Below are 26496 nucleotides of genomic sequence, written 5' to 3'. Positions count from 1 at the left end.
AAAATCTTTTTTTTTATTAAAAAAAGATTCACACTGCCTGAAACAGTAGGTGATTAATAATTGCTGGACGGCTTGATTGTTAAAAATCAGCGCCCCCGGGGGGGGGGGGGACCACCACTCCCTGGTCCGCGCCGGGAGGCCCCGCACGATGCTCAGCGAGCTTAAACCTCTCCTCGCGCTCTCGGACCTCTCTGCCGTTGCCACCATCATCACCATGGCAACAAGGAGAAAAAGCCGGCGAACACGTGCGCGGATCGGCCAGAGCCCGCCCTCCTGGCGCCCGTCAATCAATCAATCATGCCGGAAATCGCCCGACAAACCCCCAGGAAAGGTGGCCCCGAAGAGGCCCAGCCCCCCCGAGCACTTCCGCACTTTCGTCACCAGTTCCAAGTCCTTCCGGGCCGCCCGGCTCGCTCGGCCTCTTGCGTCACATCCTCTTCCGCTTCCTCCCGCGCGGACCAATAGAAAGGCGCCTCGGCCGGTCGGTCCTTCCTTCCCGCGAGCCTCGTGGCGGCGCGCGCTGAGCTCCGCTGGGCTCCGGTCGCTTCTCTCTCAGAACTCGCCTGCGCTTTCCCGGTCTCCCCCCCGAGTCTTTCGTGGTCCCGAAAAGCCGAAGAGCGTGAGGTCCCCCGCGCCCCCGGTGCCGCCGCCGCCGCCATGGTGAACGTGCCCAAGACCCGGCGCACCTACTGCAAGAAGTGCGGGAAGCACCAGCCGCACAAGGTGACGCAGTACAAGAAGGGCAAGGACTCGCTGTACGCGCAGGGCAAGCGCCGCTACGACCGCAAGCAGAGCGGCTACGGCGGCCAGACCAAGCCCATCTTCCGCAAGAAGGCCAAGACCACGAAGAAGATCGTGCTGCGGCTCGAGTGCGTGGAGCCCAACTGCCGGTCCAAGAGGATGCTGGCCATCAAGCGCTGCAAGCACTTCGAGCTGGGGGGAGACAAGAAGAGGAAGGGCCAGGTGATCCAGTTCTGAGCCGCGCGGCGCGCCCGGGCCCGGGAGAGAGATGATTAAAGTCTGCAAGTTCCAGCACTTCCGGCCTCGGTCTCGTGTGTGCGGGGGGGGGCGGGCGGAGGGAGGGGGAGGGTGCTCCCCAAGTGGAGTCGGGGGGCCGGGGGGGTCCTGGCCTGGGACGTGCGGTAGACGGGGTGGGGGCGGGGCGAGCGCCTGCACGGAGAAAGGAGCCGAGGAGGGAGTGGAGAGGCGCCGGGGTGGGGCCTCGAGGGGGTGTGGAGAAGGGGGGGGGACCTGGAACACCAGCAAAGGAGATTTAATCAAATGTGAACCAGAGAAAAAGGAGTTGGAAGTAATGTAAATTCCAGTGAAGAAGGACATTGTTTGAGTCGTAAGTTCTATTTCCTCTGTGGTCTGGGGAGTAGGGGGTGGGGGTGTCTTGGATAAACCAGGCCATGTTTTAGGAAGAAAGCTCAAGGATGGGGGGAGAAAGGGGAAGGGGGCAGGTGTAGAGATGTGTCCTAATAGGATTGACTAGAGCTTCCCAGATATTGGATAGATGGAGGGGAGTGGGAACCTGGGAGGAAGTAGGACAAAGTAGGGATTTGGAAGAAAGAGCCTGTTCAGTTTTTGGACACTGGAGTTTGAGGTATCTGGGACATCCAGCATCTCGATCAAAAAGCAGTAAGTGGTGGGAGATTGGAGCTCAGGAGGGAGATCCAGAATATGATACATTTAGATGGATGAGGAGTAGAAATCCCAAGCATAGAAATAATGATTGGATTTGTGAGAACTGACAGCCACCAAAACAGAGGCAAGAAAAGTCTTTGCTTTATGGTAGATGTGACCAGGACACAGATCAGCCAATGGAACAGAAGAACCCAAAGGTACAGGTGTGTCAGTGAACTGCTTTCCTCAAAGCAGGTTTTTTTTTTTTTGAGTCGGGGGGAGGAACAGTCTTTAACCTTGCAGGACAAAGTTTAATTTTTTTTTATTTTTCTCTTTAAACTGGGTCTCACTTGCATTCTGTCGCTCAGGCAGGAAGCCTATATGACAGTATACTGCTGTATTCCACTGCTGAGCTGCACTGGGAGCTTTAACTTGCTATCTGAGCTGATTTCACGAACCTTAGGGAGCCTGGTGGGCCCATATACCCTGGGGACTCATTATAGCTTACCCAAAATTTATCTGGGACAAACATCAGGTTATCTCACTTTAGCACAGCCATCCATCCCTAAGTGAATGGAAACTTTTCCCAAAGAGGAAGAGTTATCGCTTTCCACTAAGTTTGCTTTTGAAATGATGGGCCTGTAGTCTGAGGTTTCCCCATTTTGGGAGATTAGCGAGTACACTAACTTGTAGCATTAAGTTTCTTTTTAAATATTTAGGCTCACTAGGAGTTCTTAACTTGGGGTCTGGTTGCTTTTACTTTTTTCTTTTAATATTTCAATAACTTATTTATTTTGAGTTTTAAAATTATTCCCCCTAATCTTTCTTTCCTCCCCCCACCCCACACAGAAGGCAGTTTGGTTATCACTCTCATGTTACTGTTAGGGTTTACAATGGTCTTCTGGTTCTGCTCATCTCATTCAGCATCAGTTCGGTGCAAATCCCTCCCAGCTTCCCTGAATTATCCATCCCTCCTGGTTTCTAGTAAAACAATAGTGTTCCATGACATACATAGACTACAGTTTGTTAAGCCATTCCCCAATTGTAGGACATTTCACTTGATTTTCCAATTCTTTGCCACCACAAACAGGGTTGCTATGAATATATTTGTACAAGTGATGTTTTTACCCTTTTTTCCTAATTTCTTCAGGGTGTTCAATAGCTTTTAATATAATTTGTTCCATTGTATTTTTTTTCCTGCTTTTAAGAACATTTTTTGGGAGTCCACAGATTTCTCTGGACTGCAGTGATACAAAAATAGTGAGGAGCCTCTGTCCTAGAGAATTTCCTCAGGACTCAATTTATTTTCAGAGTATCCAGAAGAAATTGAATGAACTGGAATTGATTATTTCTCAACCTCTTCCAGTAGGAAAGGACAAATACAGAAGAATGAGAAGTAATTGGGTAAGAATTGTTTTTGAATGGTTTTTGAAAATGACAGGGCAGCTGAATTTTATCAGTCTTTAGTACTTTGTGAACCTAGCCAACTAATTGAGAGGAGTGGAAGAATTTTTTTTTTTTTAGGTTTTTGTAAGGCAAATGGGGTTAAGTGGCTTTCCCAAGGCCACACAGCTAGGTAATTATTAAGTGTCTGAGACCATATTTGAACCCAGGTACTCCTGACTCCAGGGTCGGTGCTATCCACTGCACCACCTAGCCACCCCTAAAAATTTGTTTCTTGAGAGAAACCAATCAGAACGGAGCCTTTTAAACTGTTTCTTTAGTGCAAGTCATTGAAAAAAAAGCACTTGAAGGATTATACTTAATTCTTGGAGTGTAGACCTCTTTGTAACTGGCAACCAGTTGTGGGGAGTGATGAATTAGTTTTTGTTTTTAGATTGGACATTTGGTAGGTTTTTTATTGTTATTTTTTTTAATTTTTTAAAAATTTGAGTTTTACAATTTCCCCCAATCTCCCCCCCCCCCCCCCCCCCGCAGTCTGTTAGTCTTCACAATGTTTCCATGGTATACACTGATCTAAGTTGAATGAGATGAGAGAGAAATCATATCCTTAAGGAAGAAAAATAAAGTGTGAGAGATAGCAGAATTATATAGTAAGATAATGAGGGTTATTTTTTACCCTAAATTAAAGACAATAGTCTTTGGTCTTTGTTCAAAATCAACAATTCTTTCTCTAGATCCAGATGGTATTCTCCATCTCAGATACCCCTAAATTGTTCCTAATTGTTACAGTGATAGAATGAGCAAGTCCGTCAAGGCTGGTCATCATCCCTGTGTTACTGTTGGGGTATACAATGTTTTTCTGGTTCTGCTCATTTCACTCAGCATCAGTTCATGCAGATTCTTCCAGGCTTTCCTGAATTCCCATTCCTCCTGGTTTCTTTTTTTTTTTTAGTTTTCACTTTTTTTTAACATCTTGAATTTTTTTTTAGGGTTTTTTTTTTTTTGTTAAGGCAAAACGGTTAAGTGGTTTGCTCAAGGCCATATAGCTAGGTTAAGTGTCTGCCACTGGATTTTAACCCAGGTATTCCTGACTCCAGGGCCAGTGCTTTATCCACTGTACCACCTAGCTCTGCCCCCTGTTAAGTAATTTTTCAATCATGTCTGACTCTGACCTCATTTGGAGTTTCTTTCTTTTAATTTTGATTTTTTTTCTGTCTTTGCAGTAAATACTTTTTTTTCAATTACACATAAAGATAATTTTCAACAGTTTTTAAGCTTTTATATAAATATTTTTATTTGTTTTCCAATTATAGAATATTTTTTGGTTTTTGGTAAGGTTTTGAATTTTAGAATTTTTCTCCCTCCCTTCCTTCCCCCCATATCCTCACAGAAGGCAGTCTGATAATTTTTACATTGTTGTTACTATACATTGATCAAAATTGAATGTGTTGGGAAAAATCATATCCTTGAGGAAAAAATAAAGTATTAGAGATAGCAAAATTAGGTAATATATTAATATATAAGACAACTTTTTTAATTGAATGTAATAGTCTTTGGTCTTTTAATCTCCAGGTTTTTTTTTAGTGTTTTTTTTTTTGCAAGGCAAATGGGGTTAAGTGTCTGAGACCCAGATTTGAACCTAGGTACTCCTGACTCCAGAGCTGGTGCTTTATCCACTGCTCCACCTAGCCGCCCCTCCACAGTTCTTTCTCTGGATACAGATGGTATTCTCCACCCCAGATGGCCCCAAATTGTCCCTGATAGTTGCACTGATAGTATGAGCAAGTCCAACAAAGTTGGTCATCAATCCCCTATTGCTTTCTTGGTTCTTACCATTTCGCCCAGCATCAGTTCATGCAGATCTTCCAGGCTTCCCTCCTGGTTTCCCATAGAACAATAGTGTTCTATTACATTATATACACTATAGTTTATTAAGCCATTCACTACTTAATTTCCAATTCTTTGTACCTCACACAGGGCTGGCTATGAATATTTTTGTACAAGTATAGACCCAGAAAAGTAGTATTGCTAAATGGTAGGCATATTTTATCATTGTCCTTTCTGGTCATATTGACCAGTCTGGGAGGTGTGAGGTGGTACCATAGAGATGCTTTAGTTTGCATTTCTCGAATAAGTGAGCAATTTAGAGCAATTTTTCATATGATTATGGATCGCTTTGATTTCCTCATCTGTAAATTGCCTTTGCTTGACCATTTGTCAATTGAGGAATGACTGGATAAACATAAGATTTTGGAATCCAAATTTTTCTCAGTGCCTTCCCACCCACCTCCCCAAGAAGCATGCAGTCTGACAGGTTGTACATGTATAATTATGTAAACTTTTCCACATTAGTCATGTTATGAAAGAAGAATCAGAATAAAAGAAACTATGAAAACCAAAAAAAAAGTGAAGTCTCCTTCAATCTTCATTCAGACTCCATAGTACTTTAAATGTGGAAGGCATTTTCCATCATGAGTCTTGGAATTATTTTGAATCATGTTGCCTGTTTCTGTGTACAATATTCTGGTTCTTTTCATTTAGTATCAGGTCATGTTAAGTCTTTCCAGAAAAAATTTTCACTTTTACTTCCAAATCATGGATGCAACTTCCTCTCCTTTTGGACTATTTGAGGGATCTCTACAAAGCTCAAATCCAACTTTCAATATCTTGGCAGCTAGCTACTGTTGGTAAATGATAGAATATATGTACTATACCAAAGCTGTCTCTAGTTTTCTATCATTCTTTTTATGAATAGGTAAATGTGCCCTGTTTTGAAAACTTCTACTCTTTAAATTTTTTCCCAATTACAATAGACAATACATTGTACTGTCAGTGTTGTCATATCCCAGTCAATTGTTTTCTTTTGACTTGTATTATTCATAGCTTTCATTGATAGGGACTCATTATTTTATGACTTTCACTGATAGAAACTTTTACCAGGAAAACTGTATTTCATGACCTTTACTGCTAGAGACTTTTGCTTAGGAAACCCACAACATGGTTTTTAGTTATAAAGGGTATATTATTGTTTTCACCAATAGGATTTTACATTATTTATGGCTTTTATACCTTAAGGGATCCACATTATGGCTTTCACCCATAGGAACCCCACCTATTGTATACTAAAAGTTTAAATTTGTGACCCAAGTATAATCTACTCTATGAATTTCCATATCATTTTAGGAATAAACAATTTCCTATGCTATCCAGTTTTTATTTTGGGGGGAGCAATATAATTTGCATCTCCCTTAGATTAGGTAGAGAAAAATTAATGGAATTTAAGTATATCATCTCTGGTAAACCCGATTGAGAGGCAGGAAGAACTATTTACCCTTTTGAAGCCAAGTCTTACCTGGAACTAATGAGCCTATAAGCTAGTATTCTTTTTAATTTTCTCTTGTTCAGATTATCTTGAGCAAAAGAGGCTTTGCCTCAGATGAGACCATAAACATAAAATGGATGAGAAGAATTTAATTTCAATTTTGCTTGACCAAAAGTAGGTTTCTCCAAATGATTTGACCCAAGTATATTAGAACCCAAGCTATTTAAAAGAAATTAAAATGTACCATTCATTTTTGAATTAAGAAACCAAAATGTTCACTTTATAAAGTGAGAAAATATATAAACCTTGAAGTTTCAGATCGGATTGGAAAATGCAAAGTTTTTTGCAACGAATTTGAGTTACATAACTGTGCTAGTTTGCAAAGACATTCAGTGGAGTAGAAGACTAGATCATAAAATAGTTTGAATCATGGAAACTTAAAATATTTTAGAGATAACCCTGTTTCTCAGAAGTAAGGCCCAGCAACTAAGCAGGATGCCCTGAGTTGGCATTACAATAATTCTTTTTGTCCTGGAATGCTCTAACCCCCTGGCAAAGTATATTGATTGACCCCCCCCCCATTTCCCAAGGCAGTTTATCTCATGTTCGAAATCCATGTTTCTTGTCACTTACAGGTATTGCACTCTGATTCTGTTGGATAGCTGACTCCCAAGACTTGAGACATGACCAGTCCCATAGTACCCAAGAGCACTTGTATTATCTCAAGAAATGCAAACCATGAGAATTATCTCAAGATCTTGGAGTGATTGCCATAGTCCAAGCCAGTTTGTATATAAGACCTGCTTTAGTCCAGCATATTAAACCCTCCTTAGCAGGAGGGAGTTTCTGCTTGCAGACATCATTTCCCTCAATTTGAAGTTAAACTTCTATTTATGTTCTGACTCCTGTCTCTTTCCTGCTTCCTTTGGACCCCAGCCCCCCACAATTTGAGGCAGGTTCTGTTCTAGCAAAGCAGAGAAGTATGAAATTAAAAAATAAAAAAGCATGAACCATATAAAGAAATTGATTCTGTGATTTGCAAAATTTGTCTGGGTTACTTAGAGTGATTCTTTTTTTTTGCAAGGCAGTGGGGTTAAGTGGCTTGCTCCAAGGCCACACAGCTAGGTAATTATTGAGTGTTTGAGGCCAGATTTGAACTCCAGGGCTGGTGCTTTATCCACTGCACCCATCTAGCCGCCCTGAGTCATATTTAAAAAAAGTTATCAAGTTACTAAAACATTTATTAAACACCTATCTGTTAAGTTGGGAATAAAAGAATCAAAAATGCAAGTCACAGAGAAGACGCCAAAATGCTCAAAGCTAAAAGAGTCAACAACAAGCAAGGATAAGCCAGTAGGTAGGTGATACGGTGGCAGTGTGAGGAGAGAAGGGGAACATATTTGAAAGACGTTGCAAAGCTGGAATCAATAGGCCTTGGCAACCTGTTAGATGGGGGGTGGGGGTGGAATCAAGGGTAGCAATAGTCAGGATTTCAGGATATTTAGGTTGAGTCTGAAGAGCTACTAAGGAAAGTAGGTGCAAGGAGGGGAGTGTTTACAGAAAAAAAGGTTACTTTCATTTTGCATATATTTAAAGATGTCTACTGGTCATCCACATGGAGATACCTAAAAATGGTGATTTGAGATTGCTAAATTAAAGGTGTCAAACTCAGTTTAATGTCTCCTTTTTCTATTTGAATATTCCTGTGGCCCATATATTAACCTTTAAAATATAATATTTATGTGGTTTTTTGTATTTTCATTGATTTTGAAGACTTTCCTATTTACATATATATGTTTGTATTGTCAATAGGTAGTCATGGGTCTTAAATGTGGAAAACATTTATTACAAGAGAAAGGAATATGAATGTGGAACCCAAAAGATTTACAATCCTTATATAAATTTATATATAACAGGGCAAAAGGGAAGAGGGGAATGTCAGGAAGGGTTGTGACATGGCAGGGAGAGGGGCAGACCATTCCTCATGGGGAGGAGCAAGGTGATGGCAAAAACCTGTTTCCCTTGGGAACCTGTGAAAATAGGAGGGTCTTATCAAAAAAGGACCCCAGTTGCACTAGGATTATCCCAGACTGGCACCTATCTTGTCTTCTAAGGACACAGGAGGTCTAGCTTGGGGGGTGTAACAACAAATAAGGTTAAGAATGCCTCCTGCATACTCAAGTGTTTCTGGAAAATATGGCAACTAAAAAAGAGAAAAGGACTTGAGGATTGCTTACCAGCCTTTAAGAACACACTTATTGGGGCAACTAGGTGACACAGTGGATAAAGCACCAGCCCTGGAGTCAGGAGTACCTGGGTTCAAATCTGGTCTCAGACACTTAATAATTACCTAGCTGTGTGGGGCCTTGGGCAAGCCATTTAAGTCCATTTGCCTTGCAAAAACACTTATTTCCCTATTATATTTTAATTTAATCTGATTTGGGTTACATTCAAGAATACATGTTTGAAATTTATTTTACTCTATTGGTGTATATAAAATCTAATTAAAAGGCATTGATCTGTACATGTGTCTTAAAAGGAAAAAAATGTAACCACATAGTTATTAATGCATCCAAAACTCAGATTTCTTTTTCTTCAACAGGACAGTAGATTGTGACTTAACAAATCCAGAAACTAGACTTTCTATTGTCACTTTTTATTTCATTTATGGTTTGGACATATATTCTTTCACCATTACTTTTCCCTACAATAAAATGTTCAATTGCTTTCCAGATGATTTAAAAAATGTTTCCACTTTGTACCTGCAAGCTCCAGAGAATTCTACATTATTACAGTATTAAAAGATAACCCTATTTGAATTATAGGGTGCTATACATATTTTATGCATCGTTGAGTTCTGTATCAAATGCTAGTCTGTGTCAGAAGCTTCTTCGAAACTCCACCAAAACTCCTACTTAATTTCTTAAGCTGCCCTTGGTAGTATTATTGAAACCCAGATGGACAGTCATGGAAGGATAACTATATAATACAAATTGCTTGTCTCAGAGATCGAAGATAAGGGAGAAAAAGTGGGACTCAGTTCACAGATGACTATATGTAACTGAAGAAAAATAAAAAAAGAATTGGACACCAAAGTACTAATAATCTAATCTTAAAGGATGTCAGATCTTAGATCAATGAATTAAATATGTCTGTTTTTGGTATTTGTAGCCCTAGCAAGAGGCATAATATCCTTAATAAGTCTACTTAACAACTCTGACAAAGCTGTTTACAAATATTTTCATAATTCTAGGAAGTAAACTATTAACCTCATTTTACAGAGGAGTAAGACAAGTGATCTAGTCACACAGCTGATACCACATTTGAACTCGGGTCTGATTCCAGGTGCCCCACCAGTGTTGACTTGATCAAAATTTCCCTCCCAAGTCACAAATGTGAAAGCTAAGTATGTACCAATAACTTTAGCAACGTAATTTTCCCACCAATACAATAGGTTCCCGCAGCTATCTGCATCTCCTACCGTTTCTAATTGCTCTTCCTTAAATCTCCTTTGCTGGTGTTCCAGGTCCCCCCCCTTCTCCACACCCCCTCGAGGCCCCACCCCGGCGCCTCTCCACTCCCTCCTCGGCTCCTTTCTCTGTGCAGGCGCTCGCCCCGCCCCCACCCCGTCTACCGCACGTCCCAGGCCAGGACCCCCCGGCCCCCCGACTCCACTTGGGGAGCACCCTCCCCCTCCCTCCGCCCGCCCCCCCCGCACACACGAGACCGAGGCCGGAAGTGCTGGAACTTGCAGACTTTAATCATCTCTCTCCCGGGCCCGGGCGCGCCGCGCGGCTCAGAACTGGATCACCTGGCCCTTCCTCTTCTTGTCTCCCCCCAGCTCGAAGTGCTTGCAGCGCTTGATGGCCAGCATCCTCTTGGACCGGCAGTTGGGCTCCACGCACTCGAGCCGCAGCACGATCTTCTTCGTGGTCTTGGCCTTCTTGCGGAAGATGGGCTTGGTCTGGCCGCCGTAGCCGCTCTGCTTGCGGTCGTAGCGGCGCTTGCCCTGCGCGTACAGAGAGTCCTTGCCCTTCTTGTACTGCGTCACCTTGTGCGGCTGGTGCTTCCCGCACTTCTTGCAGTAGGTGCGCCGGGTCTTGGGCACGTTCACCATGGCGGCGGCGGCGGCGGCGGCACCGGGGGCGCGGGGGACCTCACGCTCTTCGGCTTTTCGGGACCACGAAAGACTCGGGGGGGGAGACCGGGAAAGCGCAGGCGAGTTCTGAGAGAGAAGCGACCGGAGCCCAGCGGAGCTCAGCGCGCGCCGCCACGAGGCTCGCGGGAAGGAAGGACCGACCGGCCGAGGCGCCTTTCTATTGGTCCGCGCGGGAGGAAGCGGAAGAGGATGTGACGCAAGAGGCCGAGCGAGCCGGGCGGCCCGGAAGGACTTGGAACTGGTGACGAAAGTGCGGAAGTGCTCGGGGGGCTGGGCCTCTTCGGGGCCACCTTTCCTGGGGGTTTGTCGGGCGATTTCCGGCATGATTGATTGATTGACGGGCGCCAGGAGGGCGGGCTCTGGCCGATCCGCGCACGTGTTCGCCGGCTTTTTCTCCTTGTTGCCATGGTGATGATGGTGGCAACGGCAGAGAGGTCCGAGAGCGCGAGGAGAGGTTTAAGCTCGCTGAGCATCGTGCGGGGCCTCCCGGCGCGGACCAGGGAGTGGCGGCCCCCCCTCCCCCCGTGCCGGGCCTCCTGCGGGAAAGGCTTGGCGCCAGATTTGTTTTGTTTTTGTTTTTTAGGTTTTTGCAAGGCAAATGGGGTTAAGTGGCTTGCCCAAGGCCACACAGCTAGGTCATTATTAAGTGTCTGAGACCAGATTTGAACTCAGGTACTCCTAACTCCAGGGCTCTATCCACTGCACCACCTAGCCACCCCTAGAGTTAGAATTCTTGAGTTATTAGAGCCTTTCTCCCAAGTGGGGTTAGAGCCAGCTTCATCCCACTGGATAGCAGTCTCATGGGATAGGTCACGAGTGCCCATCACTTCTGGCAGAGAGAAATATTGATGTGCACCAAAGTCCTTTTCCTCAAGGTTTTCTTGAGGGTTTCAGGAGGTAGTAAAAGTTTATTATAGGATCAAATGGGATAGTAATTGTGAATCACCTACCACAGTGCCTGGATGGCAGTAAGGACTATGTAAATATTTGTTGTTGTTAGTGAAGTAACTGGACAAGAGGTTGCACCTTTTCTTGCAGATAGGGTTTTTGTTTGTCTGTGTGTGTGTGTGTGTGTGTGTGTGTGTGTTTTGTCAGACTTGAGATTTAGAGAGGGATGGCCCTGTTTTGACATTTTGCTTGTCTCAGACACAAGCTGAATAGGATTTCATATTTCAAAAATACAACTTTTTCCCCATGGGTTGTGGCAGAGGCAGCATGGTGGCTAGAGGGATAACTAAGCCCAAGAAAGTCTAAGTTCACCATCCCCGTCTCCCAACCTAGGGAGGCTTCTTTGTTCACTTGTGCCTGTTCTATGAACTTAAACACCAACTACCTTTTGAATAAACAAAGAAAAGTCATTAACCAAGCAAGGATTTTATGACAATTTGTTTTTTAACTGCGTATTAAATTGTAATTTTTACATTTGTCCCCTTCTGAATTTTTTGGTTTCTTTATATTTTGATGTTTTACTTTTGTTGTTTAATTGCATTTTTATTACTATCCACTAATTCCCTCTTATTGGAGCTCTCTTGTTTAACAAATATTTCTCACTCTTCATCTCCAGTCTAGAAAGAGTACTGAGCTTGGAGTCAGGAAGACAAGCTGGAATACAACCTCAGACACTTGACACTACCTGTTTGAGGTAGGGTAAATCACCTAACTCAGATTGCTTCACATCCAGAGCCAAGTCCAGTTATCCTGATTCCTATCTGGCCACTCTGGAGGAGAAATTGAGGTTGGTGATTTAGCACAGCACCCCCTCACTCAAATTCAGTTCACAAGCTTGTCCTGGCAACACCTGGCTGATGCTGTGGGTCTTCTTTGAGAAAAAAGGACCAAACATCATCACGACTCCTGTCAAGAGCAGGAAGATAATGTTTTAATTAACTTGACAATGAACAATTCATTTCACAAAAGAACAGAAGAAGGATTGCATAGGAAATTGAACTCCTTTTAGGTTTAAGTTTTTTTGAAGGACATAGTAAATTTAACACAATATTAACAAACTTCCCTGCTTCTCTATTCCTCCTTCCCAAACTACCTTCTATCTTTATGTGATTTTAATTAAGGCTCTTCCCTTTCTTTTCTATTTCCCATCATTATCACTTCCTATAGGCATCTTAGGAATCCTCTTTGTTGTTGGTAAGATGCTAACCTGCCTAAGTAGAGAAAGGTTTCTTACTAAGGAGATCTCTGTTGAAAAGATGGATCTCTTTTGCTCTCATCAGAGGTGGCTAGGAGAGCAAACAGTATATATATGTGTGTGTGTGTGTATATACATATATATATATATATATATATATATACTCAATGGAGTATAGACATCTGGAGCAAGGAGAGAAGGGGGACAGGGGGGGGAATGGGGGGATGTGAGTGATGGAGGAGAGGATGGACCATGTGGGGAGAGTGGTCAGATTTAACAAATTTTATTTTTTTACTTCTTGCAAGGGGCTGGGATTGGATGGCCTGTCTGGGACCATAGGGCCGGGTGGTATTTGGGCTCAGGGTCTCTTGGCAGCCAGGGATCTGTCCGCTACTCCACTCAGCTACCCTACAGCAGAGACAAGAGTGAAAGGAGAGAGAAAATATAGTACATGGTAGTGGAGAAATAGGAAAGGAGGGAGTTGTGATCAGCAATGGCAACGGTAGAAAAATATGGAAGTAACTTTTCTGATGGACTTATCATAAAGAATGTGATCCGGGAGCCAAGATGGTGACATGAAAGAAAGTCTTAGGCGCTCTCTAATAAAACTCCCAAACTAAGGACGCTAACTAAACTTTAGAGAGGCAGAACCCACAAAGGGACACAGAGAGGCAGTTCTCCTACTCAAGGTAACCTGGAAAAGAGCAGAAAGGCTCTGCTCCCTGGGTGGGAGGGGCGGCCCACCAGAGGGAAAGAGCTTCAGCCTCCTGGAGGCAGCCACAGGGTGCTGGGAACCCCAGCTCACAGCAGCCAGGGAGTCTCCTGAGCTACACCCCGGGGAGCACAGGGCACAAAGTGGGGGAACAGGGGGACCTCTGCCAGAACGAGCACATGTAGCCAGTAAGCAGGAGCCCCCAGGGCATGAGCCCACTGAGCTGAGGGAGGGGAGTGAAGAGAGACTGCAGAGCTCTGTCCTCTGCCCCTGGAACAGGACTCTGGGACTCTGAACACATTCAGATACTGATCACAGTCTAGGCCCCCCCATAGAACAGCAGGGACCCCCCACCTCAGGCCCGTGGCAGATGGGAGCGCATATGGTTATTCACAGACCAGGAGGGAGGACAGAGCCTCACACTCTGAGACCCTTGTGGGAGTGCCCCAAAAGCTCAGGAAGTACCCCCAAAACAGGCTTAGGCTAGGAAAATGAACAAGCAGAGAAAAAAGAGGAACACCATTGAGAAATATATTATCTATGATCCCAAGAAGGATGGATATACTCAGTCTGAAGATGAGGAAACACAAGCTCCTGCATCTAAAGACTCCCAGAAAAACAGAAACTGGGATCACGCTATGACAGAGCTCAAAAAAGACTTTGAAAGTCAAATGAGGAAGTTAGAAGAAAAACTGGGAAAAGAAATGAGAGAGATGCAGGAAAAACATGAAAATGAAGTCAGCAGCTTAGTCAAGGAAATCCAAAAAAAAGGCTGAGGAAAATAGCTGAAAATAGTTGAAGCACAGGAGAAAGCTGAATTCAAAGATAAAATATGGTGTAAAAATGGAGTCAAAAGGGAAATGTAATGGGAGAAAGAAAAAGAAGAGGGGGAATAGGCCAAGATATTTCATATAGTAAGATTTTTTTTTATTACAATGAGCTATTGCAATGATATGGAAGGGAGAGGCAAGGGGGAATGAGGGAACCTTTGCTCTCATCAGAGGTGGCTAGGAGAGTAAACAGCATATATACTTAATGGGGTATAGACATCTGGAGTAAGAAGGAGGGGGGAGCAGGGGGAAGGGGTGGAACTGTGAATAAAGGAGGAGAGAGGATGGACCATGGGGGGAGAGTGGTCAGATATAACACATTTTCTTTTTTACTTATTGCAAGGGGCTGGGATTGGAAGGCCTGTCCAGGACCATAGGGCCAGGTGGATTCTAGGCCTAAGGTGTGGTATGGGGGCTCAGGGCCTCTTGGCCCCAGGGCCAGGGATCTGTCTGCTGCGCCACTCAGCTACCTTACAGCAGAGTCAGAGTGAAAGGAGAGAGAAAATATAATACATGGTAGTGGAGAAATAAGAAAGGAGGGAGTTGCGATCAGCAATGGCAATGGTGGAAAAATATGGAAGTAACTTCTGCGATGGACTTACCATAAAGAATGTGATCCACCCATGACAGAGTTGTTCCTGTTGGAACAAAGACTGAAGCACATTTTTTATCATTATTTGGGGGAGGGTGCAGGGCAAATGGGGCTGGGTGGCATGCCTGGGGCCTCATAGCAGGGTGGTCTTTGGGTATCTGAGGCCGGATTTGGCCCCGGGTACTCCTGGCTCAAGGGCCAATGCTCTGTCTGCCACCCAGCCACCCCCTACTATTATTACTATTTTATTTTATTTTGGGTCTTTTTTTTTTTCCTTCTTTTTGTTTTTTGCAGGGCAGTGGGGATCAGGTGGCTTGCATTGTCACATGGCTGGGTGATTGTTGGGCCTACTGGGCTCGATGTGGGCTCAAGTGCTCGTGGCTTCAGGGCTGGTCCTTCATCCATTGCACCACCTGGCCATACCTACAATTATTACTATTTTTTTATTGTAATTTTTTTTTCTCTCCCCTTTACTTTATCACTCAAGCAAGTCTATATTCATGGGGGGAAGGGGGTATTTCATTTACTCTTAAACAAGAATATTTTATTAATGTAATAAAAAAATTTGTACGAAATGAGAATAAAAAAATAAAATTTAAAAAAAAGAAAAGAAATGAGAGAAATGCAGGAAAAACATGAAAATGAAGCCAGCAGCTTAGTCAAGGAAATCCAAAAAAATAGCATGCTAAAAAACCAACTTAGGTCAAATGGATAAAACAGTTCAAAAAGTTATTGAGGAGAAGAATGCTTTAAAAAGCAAAATTGGCCAGATGGAAAAAGATAAGAAAACTCTCTGAGGAGAATAAATCCTTCAGACAAAGAATAGAATTCAGGGAGATTGATGAATTTACCAGAAATCAGGAATCAATACTTCAAAACCAAAAAAATGAAATATCTCATTGAAAAAAACAACTGATATGGAAAACAGACTTAGTAAAGATAATTTTAAAATTATTGGAATACTTGAAAGTCATGATCAGGAAAAGAGCCTTGACATCATTTTCAAAGAATTACTACAGGAAAATTGCCCTGATAGTCTAGAAGCAGAGGGCAAAATAGAAATGGAGAGAATCCATTGATTCCCCCCAAGAAAGAGAACCCAAAAAACCAACCCCTGGGAATATTATAGCCAAGTTCCAGAACTCCCAAGTCAAAGAGAAAATATTACAAGCAGCCAGAAGGACACAGTTCAATTATCATGGAGCTGCAGTCAGGATCACACAGGACTTAGCAGCAGCTACATTGGAAGCTCGTAGGGCTTGGAATATAATATACCGGAAGGCAAGAGAGCTTAGAATGCAGCCAAGAATGAACTACCCAGCAAGTCTGAATGTCCTCTTACAGGGAAAAAGATGGACTTTCAATGAACCAGGGGAATTTCAAAGGTTCCTGTTGGAATGGCCAGAGCTGAACAGAAGGTTTGATCTTCAGTTACAGGACTCAGGTGAAGCATAGAGATTGGAGGAGAAGGGGAAAATATGAGGGATTTAATGAGGATGAACTGCATGTATTCCTGCATAGAAAAATGACACTGATAATGCTCATATGAACCTTCTCAGTTAATAGAGCAGGTAGAGGGAGCTTTTATAGTTGAAGCACAGGAGAAAACTGAATTTGAAGATAAAATAATGATGTAAAAATGGAGTCAATAGAAAAACAGGGAAATGTAATGGGAGAAAGAAAAAGGAGAGGGGGAATAGGCCAAGATATTTCATATAATAAGATTTTTCTTTATTACAATGAGCTATTGCAATGATATGGAATGGGAGAGGCAAGGGGGAATGAGGGAAACTTTGCTCTCATCAGAGGTGGCTAGGAGAGGAAACAGTATATATACTCAATGGGGTATAGACATCTGGAGTAAGGAAGGGGGTGGACAGGGGGAAGGGATGGGGCTGTGAATAAAGGAGGAGAGGATGGACCATGGGGGGAGAGTGGTCAGATATAACACATTTTCTTTTTTACTTATTGCAAGGGACTGGGATTGGAAGGCCTGTCCAGGACCATAGGGCCAGGTGGATTCTGGGCCTAAGGGGTGGTATGGGGGCTCAGGGCCTCTTGGCCCCAGGACCAGGGATCTGTCTGCTGTGCCACTCAGCTACCCTACAGCAGAGTCAGAGTGAAAGGAGAGAGAAAATATAGTACATGGTAGTGCAGAAATAAGAAAGGAGGGAGTTGCGATCAGCAATGGCAAAGTTGGAAAAATATGGAAGTAACTTGTGATGGACTTACATAAAGAATGTGATCCACCCATGATAGAGTTGTTGCTGTTGGAACAAAGACTGAAGCACATTTTTTATTATTATTATTTGGGGGAGGGTGCAGGGCAAATGGGGCTGGGTGGCCTGCCTGGGGCCACATAGCAGGGTGATCTTTGCTAAAAGATCATTTGTACAAAATGAGAATTAAAAAAAAATAAAAAAATAAAAAAAAAGAATGTGATCCAATCACAACAGAGCTGGAGGTGTTGGAACACAGACTGAAGCACATTTATTATTATTATTATTTTCTGGGGAGTGTTGCAGGGCAAATGGGACTGGGGCCACACAGCTGAGTGTTGGGTGTCTGAGGCTGGATTTGGACCTGGGTGCTCTTGGCTCAAGGGCCAGTGCTCTGTCTGCCACCTGTCCACCCTACTATTATTATTATTTTTATTATTATTATTATTATTATTACTACTACTACTACTACTATTTTATTTTTATTTGGGATCTTTTTTTTTGGTTTTTACAGGGCAGTGGGGTTGGTGTGGCTTGTGCGGGGTCACACTTGGGTGATTGTTGGGTGTCTGGGGTGGGATTTGAGCTCAGGTGCTCCTGGCTTCAGGGCCAGTGCTCTGTCCACTGTGCCACCTGACCATACCTACAATTATTATTATTATTATTATTATTATTTTATTATTTTTAATTTTAATTTTTTTCCCTCCTCTTTATTACTCATGAAGGTCTATATTTTTTGGGGGGAGAGGGTATTATGTTTACTCTTAAACAAGAATAATATTTTAGTAATGTATAAAAAACATTATTTGTACAAAATAAGAATAAATAAATAAGGGGAAAAAAAGATGGGTCTCTCCCTGGAAGAAGTTTGGGGCTATTAATGGAATTTTTCAGTTCCCCCAAAACTATCTGATCTACCTTCTTTCTCGTGTTGAAGTCCAAGGCCAATACCTTCTTCATTTGCCATGTCTGTTCAATATACATAAATATACAGGTTGTCCCCAAAGTCTTAGTGCAATGTTAATATTTTTTGAGGGGTGACTAGGTGGCACAGTGGATAGAGCACCAGCCCTGGTGTCAGGAGTACCTGAGTCAAATCACTTAGTAATTACCTAGACACTTAATAATTACCTAGCTGGGTGGCCTTGGGCAAGCCACTTAACCCCATTGCCTTGCAAAAAGTAAAAAATAAATAAATAAATAAATATATTTTAGAGACAAATTCTTTGTACATTGAACAACTATTAAAAGGCTTTGATATCTAAAGATATACTATAATCTGGCAATGTTTTCATTCACTTGGCTGTAATTATGTAGATGGATAGACCAACTTCTTTGAAAAAGTAATAGTGCTTGTCTAGAAGGTTCTGTGATATTCTAGGACTTGGAAGCAGCACAATGTCATCTGCAGAGAGGAGAATCTGGAAGATCTCATCATCTCTAAATAATCCTTCGACTTTCATTCTGTTTGGGCCTCTGATAACTGTTTTCTTTAAATCTGTTTTATCCTGTACTGCGTCAGTTTTACTGGATAATATAATTCTCCATTACCCTTTGAAAGTCACATAGAAGTAGGTGCTATATTTTTTGTAGTGGCAAAGAATTAGAAATTAAGGGGATGTTCATTAATTGGTGAATGGCTGGACAAATTGTGGTATATATGATAGAGTACTATTATTCTGTAAGAAACCATGAAATTTCCAGAAAGACTTACATGTGAGCAGAACCAGGAGAATATTGTACACATTAATAGCAACATTGTGTGATGATCAGCTATGAGGGACTCAACTCCTCTCAGCAGTTGAGAGATCAAGGACAATTCTAAAGAACTTGTGATGGAAATACCATCCACATCCAGCAAAGTAAGTATAGAGTCTGAATGTACACCAAAGCATTACTATTTTCCAATTTAAAAATTTGTTTTATTCTTTCTGCTTTTTTCTCTCATTTTTTTGTTTCTTTTTGTTTTGATTATTCTTTCACAATGTGACCAATATGGAAATGTTTAACATAGTTATACATATAAAGTCTGTATAATGGACTACTTGCTTTCAAGAAGGCAGGTACAAAAATTTGGAACTCAAAATCTTTTTTTTTTAACTTAAAGATTTTATTTATTTTGAGTTTTACAATTTTTCCCCTAATCTTACTTCCCTCCACCCACCCCACCCCCATAGAAGGCAATTTGACAATTTTTACAATGTTTCCATGGTATACATTGATCCAAATTGAATGTGATGAGAGAAAAATCATGTCCTTAAGAAAGAAACAGAGTATAAGAGATAGCAAGATCAGACAATAAAGTATCAGGTTTTTTTCCTAAATTAAAGTTAATATGGAGCAGCTAGGTGGCACAGTGGATAGAGCACAAGCCCTGGTGTCAGGAGTACCTGAGTTCAAATCCGGCCTCAGACACTTAATCATCACTTGGCTGTGTGGCTTTGGGCAAGCCACTTAACCCCAACTAAAAAAAAAAAAACCAACCCTAAAAATTAATTAATTAAATTTAATAGGGCTTGGTTTTTGTTCAAACTCCATAGTTCTTTCTCTGGATACAGATGGTATTCTCCATTGCAGACAACCCCAAATTGTCTCTGTTGCACTGATGGAATGAGCAAGTCCATCAAGATTGGTCATCACCTCCATGTTGCTGTTAGGGTGTACAGTGTTTTTCTGGGAACTCAAAATCATACAAAAATGAATGTGAAAGCTATTATTTCCATGCATTTGGAAATATATATTTATGTAAATTTGTAATATACATATATACATGTATATATATTTACATTTCTATATAAAAAGAAGCAGCTCCTATAAGGGCAATGGTTGGAGGTGGGGATGAACTTGAAGGGAAGTACATTCCTCTTGCCCATAGCCATTACAGGAACTGGCAAGTAAATGGGGCAGTGGGTAGAGAACTAACCCTGGAGTCAGGAGGACCTGAATTCAAATCAGATTTACTACCTGTGTGAGCTTGGGCAAGTCACTTAACCCTGATTGTCTCACATCCAAATCCAGCCATCCTGATTCATATCTGGCCACTGGATCCTGATAGCCCCATACTGTTGACTTAGCACAGCCCCCCCCCACTCAAATCCAATTCATGTGCTTGTCATGGCATCACCTCCCTGATGTCATAGTCTTCTTTGAGAAAGAAGGACAAACATTTTTAATAGCACAAGATGATCCAAAAAGAGTTCCAAATCTAAAGTTAAGGGGAGAGGGGTAGCTAGTTGTCAAAGTGAATAGAGCACCAACCCTGGAGTCAGGAGGGCCTGAGTTCAATTCCAGCTTCAGACACCTAATAACTGCCTAGCTATGTGACCTTGGGCAAGTCACTCTTAACCCCATTGCCTGAAATAAATAAAAAAAAATTTAAATCTGATTTAAAGTTAAGGGGAGAGCAAGAAGAGAATGACAGTTATGTGTCTTTGAAATCTACTGAGTAGGGAGCCAGCTAGTTATGACCCATCCTCTTCAATAGAACCCCCTTCACCTTGTTGCATTCTACAGCACCAAGTATGTCAACAGTAAAACTTGTTTCTATATAAAACTCATTTCTTAAACTTCCTCCCCCACCCATAGCTAGCCTATATGGCAAATTTTTTTTAATACAATAGAAAACCAATCGGCATATTTTTAGCATTTAACAGTATATTTCTATTTAATGCAGTAAATATTGCTTTATTAAATATGGACCAGGTATAGTGTTGAACAAAGTGTCTATATGGTGGATGGGGTAGATTAGTAGATTAAAAAAATGCTATCCTTGCTTTCAATGGCTTTTATAATCTAATGGGATGCCACCACACATGCAATAAAAAATTATAATACAGTTTGGAATACAAAGAATACACAAGGAAATTCAGATGTATTATTAGATAAATGTCTAATTGGGAAAAGTCTTGTGGTGTTTGTGGTAGGTCATTTATCTTCTTATTTGAATATTTCATCCAGAATTCTAGGTGTTTTGATTAGCACCTCCATAACTACTTGTTGCTTTTAATGAATCTAGTTTGGCAGATGGTTGAGTAAATACCACAGATCGACCTAATATTGCCTTTTTTTAAATTTTATTTTTCCAATTACATGCAAAGGTAGTTTTCAACATTCATCCATTTACAAATTTATGAATTCTGAATTTTTCTACCACCCTCCATTCTCCCCTCCCCATGGCAGCAGACAATCTGGTAAAAGTTGTACAAATACAGTCCTGTTTAATGTATTACTGCCTTGTTTGCTTTTTTTTTCTTTTAAGAAATCATTATGGAGGAAGTGGCACTATTAATACTGAGTCTCTTGATGAATAACTGAGCAAGAAAGTGAAGTAAAGCTAGAAAGGACAGAAGCACATTATTCAGGAAGTTGGCAAGAAGGGTAAAAGAAATATAACTATGCAAGTGTTATCTATAGTATCAGCAAGGACCACGGTGAAAAATGAGTCCAACCTTTTCTGGCATGGGAATAAAAATATAGTGTTGGAACATGGATGTGGATGAATAGAAGAATAAATTCAAGGAGAAGGAGGATGGAATTGAAGGTCAGACCTGGTCTTGAGAAGGCTAAAAGGGACTCCTGTCTGGAAGAAGTCAAGAGAATAGATGAATTACAAAAAGCTCTGAAAGAAACTCCAGACCACACCCAGTGGCAGGGAGATTAGAATCTGAATTAAACACTGTCCTCTGGGTGCTCATCACTTTTAAAATTTAGGATATCTATCAAAGAAATGGTGGATACACCAGCCTTGGAGTCAGGAGTACCTGGTTTCCAATCAGTTGTCAGACACTTAATAATTACCTAGCCTTGGGCAAGCCACTTAACCCCGCTTGCCTTGCAAAAACCTAAAAAAAAAAAAATGGTGGATCTATATGAGATCCAACAGGTACAGATCTCAAAACGAAATGTACTCAAAAAGGCTTTTACAGCTGCTCTGATAACAATGATGTAGTGTTATGGCAATGCATAAAAAGGTCTGAATGTCTCAAAAACTTTAAAAGAAAGCACCAGTTTCATCCAACAGGAAATAGTTATGTGCTATCACTTTAGGAGAGGCTAGTACAAAGTTAAATGCCACCTCGGCAACTTGGTTAGCTTTTGTGTCTGGGCTGTTGCTTCTTTCTTGCTTCTTTTTTATTATCTCTATGGGAAAAAATATGTCAATTTTCCTCTACTTAGAAATTGAAGTAATTTAGAGGCACAATTTTGTTTTAAAGGGGCATTTTAATTTGATGTTTCACATCATTTTTGATGTCTGTAAATAGGTTTCTATTCCCTTACATTTTTATTGATATTTTATTTTTCTAATTACATCTATGAAAATTTTTCAACATTCACCATTTGCATATTTATGAGTCACACATTTTTCTACCACTCTTCCTTCCCACCCCCTCTCCCTTCATGTATATTTGTATTTAACATGTTTGCTTAGTCATTTTGTGGTTTTGGGATTAGAACTAAGGGAAAAGAAAGAAAACTTTTTTTAAAAAAAAGTGAAAAATAGCATCCATTCAGATTCTGTAGGGTTTTGTTTTCCTCTGGATGTGGATGACATTGTCCATAGCAGGTCTCCCAGAGTTGTCCTAGCTCTCTGAACTGCTGAGAGGTGTGGCGTTCATTATAGTTGATCAACTCACACCACTGTTGTTAATATATACTCATTATACACTCTTAACTTTTTTGGGCTGGATCTTACATTTCTGAACAATCAGGCAATTACCTCATATATAGCTCATAGAGATGTTTGAGAGAATGGCAACAATATCACAAAACTAGACCAGCTTCTGGACAAACTATAAATATGTAACTGAATTTTTTTTTAAACACACCTTATAACCTTAATTCTCTGCTTTCAGATTATCTACTCTTCCTAGCTTCTCAATTCTTTTTGACTTTTCAGGGTTCAGAACAAGGAATCATAGACTATTCAGAAATAATTGTAAAAAAAAATTACTTTTTGGTTGACATAAGCATAGTCTTTGGCCTCAGAGAAATGGTTCTGTTTAAGAAAGCTGCAATCCAGGACAGCTAGGTGGTGTAGTGAATAAAACACGGGCCCTGGAGTCAGGAGTACCTGGGTTCAAATCCAGTCTCAGACACACTTGATAATTACCTAGCTGTGTGGCCTTGGGCAAGCCACTTAACCCCATTTGCCTTGCCAAAAAAAAAAGCCCTAAAAAAAGAAAGCTGCAATCCTAAGGAAAAGCAAACGATAGTATGATTTATATCTTGGGCAGCACCTGAATTTCATTTTCGACACTTATTTACTATAAAAAGCATAGTAACTACTTTTGATATTATCACTTGCACAACTGGTATGTGCCCTAAAATTGTCTCTTAATCATTGTTCATTAGATTGTTAGAATATCAAAATATTTGGTTTTGACCCAAACAGATGCACAACAAATTTTGATGCCAAGAAAGCTGGCCTTGGAAGTGATAAGATCAGCTGCAGACAAACTGCAAATCTTTTGTTTGCATTGTAAAGGAAATCTTCCTTTATCATCCAATTTAGGCCATACCTGAAGGCCTGACCTTCAACTTGGATTGCATTGTTCTTCTGGGGCAGCCAGGGAGCACAGGCCCTGGAAGATCACCCAAAAGAGACCCTCCCCAAAAGGCAAAATCTCCAATGAGGGACTTGGGTCACTCCCAGGTCACCACCCCCTCCCATGCACTGTGGGAGAAAATTTAAGGAGGTCCAAGGACAGAGGCAACCTCTTTGACAGAACTCTGCTGGACTCTGGCCAGCTGACTTGGCCAAAATTCAATCAGCAATCCACATGGTCTTCTCTTAAAACTCTAACTTTTCTATCCCTTTCTTAATATGCTGTAACTTCCTTTAAAAAATCTCTATTTAATTTCCAAAACCTGCATTCCCAAGTCTGAGTTTCAGTTCTTCAAGGGACAGAACTGAACCCAAGAAACAAATCAGCAGCTACACACACACACACACAAATACGAACAGTAACAGTAACAGCAAAAATGTGTTCTTTGGGTAAACCAAAACAAATGTCTCAAAAATTATGGTGCTTTTTAAAGCAATTCTTTAGGACAAACCAATAGGAAACATCTGCATATATATTACCAGGAAGAAAATGATCCGTGTAATTATATACACAGTTCACTTGTCTGGTTTCTGTGATGACTGGTGCAGAATTTCAGAAAACTGCTATTTGATGCCTCCTTTTTTATTATTTTATTTTTAATTTTTATGTCTCCTTTTTAAAAAAATAAGTATATTGTGAAAATATATTGTCATTGTTGAGCAACAACAACAAAAAAATAGTCATTTGATACCAGGACCTCAAAGCAAAAGTCTTTACAAAAATAGTCATCTCCTGTTTTTGTGATACACTTCATTGGTGCAAAGAGAGAAGATCCATGAGAGCACCATGGTCAAAGCAACTTGAAATTTGACACAATTGTGGTCAGGTCTCCTCTTCACCTCATCCCTCCCACTAGTGATGGCTGGCTGCACCTGCTTAGCCTGGGGTCTGTATTGGGAAGGTTTGTCAGAGCCTAGGAAATGTTCTCCATTTTCAGGCTTACTTGAATTGAAAACAGAAATCATTTATAATGAGCTCAATCCCAGGGAAATGAACTTCCAAATCCTGATTTCCATTGTTTTCAGAGGGACAACCCAGGATGATTCATAAGGATGGGCCAGGTCAGAGATCACATGGTGGTCTCATCAACTCCCATGAATTTTATTTCTATTTGTATGCTGATGATTCCCAAATCTACTTTTCCTTCCCCAGTGTGTTGACTCCATGATCACATTTTCAACTACATTTCAGACATTGCAAACTATTACCCAAAGCAGAACTTTTCCCCTAAATCCTCCACTTCTACCTTCCATATTACTGTGGAGAGTAGCACCATACTCTTTTGTCCTTTAAAAACCCAGGTGTCACCCTGCATTCCTCATAAACACTTACCGCCCCATACCCAAACTGTTATTAAACCCTGTGATGTCACCATCAACATCTTTTAAATATGCTCCCCTCATCTTCCTTGACACTGCCACCACTCTAAATGAGGCCCCTCATCACCTCACATGGATTATTACAATACTACCGATGGATGGGTCTGCCTGCTTCAAATCTCTTCCCATTCCAGGATCTCTAAAATGAATTTCCTGAAAGGCAAGTGAAGCATGTTACCCTCCAACTCAATATAGGCAATATCTATATTTGCCTCCAGGAGCAAATAAAATGTTCTGTGGAAAGCCTGTCCTGTCGTAGCCCCTTACCATTGAAGTTTCACTCCTCACTTCCTGAGACTTAAGTCTTCTCACCCCAGGGGCAAGGACAAACCATCTAGGCTGCAGGCACACTCCCTGGGAACCCCCATCCCTGGAATGGCTTCCCTCTGCTCCACTGCTATTCTATTGACTTTAAATCCCAAATTTTTATAGCTTCCTCTCAATTCTACTGCTTGGTTTTTTGGACATCCTTTTTCTTTCCAGTTTATTCTTATTTAGCTTGCCTTCTTGTATAGACTTAGTTTCAAGTTATCTCATTTTAAACACAGCAGAGATAAAAAATGTTCATTTCTAACCATTTCGAAAACACACACTTAACTCATCTTGATTTTCGACAAATATTAACAAGAAAGCTTGTATTTCAACTTCACTTTAAAGTCTTATTTCCTATACAATCTTTATAAAGTTCTAAAAAAAAACCTGTTCGCAATTATTCAGCGAAGAAAAAAAACCCTGGCAAAGGAACTATCTCACAAAAGTTAGTATTCAACTGAAATGATTATCACTTGAAGAGTACCATATAATAGAAATAGCTAGTTAACCAGACTGCAACTACTCCTTGTATGTTGTCATTTTAGAACGATATTGAGGGTGACGGAATTCCAAAGCATAATTTTAATGCGTAAACTATGCGTTTTGGACTTCCGGATTCCGGCAGTACTTCACATCGCTGGATAGAACTTTAACAACATAGCATACTTTCTTTCTATCGTTTTAACATCATAACCAGGGGAGAGCGCGAACGCAGTCCCCCACTACCACAAATTATGCAGTCGAGTTTCCCGCATTTGGGGAAATCGCAGGGGTCAGCCCATCCAGAGTGCAATGGATAAGCCTCGCCCTGGGGAAACCACCTTCGTGATCATGGAATCACCCCTGCCAGGTAAGTATGCTCTGGTTTGCCGCGCGCACTCACTCCCTTAACACACGTACACATTACGCATATGGCAAATTCCACAACATTTCCACTTCACCTATATGAAACGAGAGTTTCAAAAGTCAGAAACATCACTTTAATGTTGAGTCTGTGCAGCATATATATTCATCTCAAACCTTCATAATCTACGGGTTTAAGAAAGAGAAAAACGTGGAAAAGAGGCCCACAAGTTCCCTAATTTGCATACGACTTCCCCTTTTGTAACGTCACTCACCCTCTTTGCTACATCCCTCTAACGAGAGAACATTCTAGCAACCTGGAACTTGGATCAGGAAATGAACTAATTTGG

The 26496-nt window shown here is 41.4% G+C and overlaps 2 protein-coding genes and 1 non-coding gene across 3 annotated transcripts; 1 reads left to right on the top strand and 2 right to left on the bottom strand.

Annotated features, from left to right (window-relative positions):
• The first annotated feature begins 453 nt into the window (after window positions 1–453).
• LOC141521739 (large ribosomal subunit protein eL42) lies at window positions 454–1035 on the top strand. Its single transcript, XM_074234594.1, has one exon. It carries the CDS (start codon window positions 658–660, stop codon window positions 976–978), a length of 321 nt encoding a protein of 106 aa, XP_074090695.1. The 5' UTR covers window positions 454–657; the 3' UTR covers window positions 979–1035.
• Window positions 1036–10091: 9056 nt separating this feature from the next.
• Window positions 10092–10664, bottom strand: LOC141521732 (large ribosomal subunit protein eL42). The gene has a single exon (XM_074234582.1). The coding sequence runs from the start codon at window positions 10467–10469 to the stop codon at window positions 10149–10151; it is 321 nt and encodes a 106-aa protein (XP_074090683.1). The 5' UTR covers window positions 10470–10664; the 3' UTR covers window positions 10092–10148.
• A 15333-nt stretch (window positions 10665–25997) lies between these two features.
• Window positions 25998–26161, bottom strand: LOC141510485 (U1 spliceosomal RNA). Its single transcript, XR_012474968.1, has one exon. It is a non-coding gene; the product is annotated as a U1 spliceosomal RNA (small nuclear RNA).
• Between the last annotated feature and the right edge of the window lie 335 nt (window positions 26162–26496).

This window comes from Macrotis lagotis, chromosome 1 (genome assembly GCF_037893015.1).
Source record: "Macrotis lagotis isolate mMagLag1 chromosome 1, bilby.v1.9.chrom.fasta, whole genome shotgun sequence".
Taxonomy (NCBI): domain Eukaryota; kingdom Metazoa; phylum Chordata; class Mammalia; order Peramelemorphia; family Peramelidae; genus Macrotis; species Macrotis lagotis.
Note: the sequence above shows the minus strand (reverse complement) of the source record. Positions and strands in the feature narration are given on the sequence as shown.

Coding starts and splice junctions, on each gene's coding strand:
- LOC141521732 (XM_074234582.1), bottom strand. CDS start 10,469: ATGGTGAACGTGCCCAAGACCCGGCGCACCTACTGCAAGAAGTGCGGG.
- LOC141521739 (XM_074234594.1), top strand. CDS start 658: ATGGTGAACGTGCCCAAGACCCGGCGCACCTACTGCAAGAAGTGCGGG.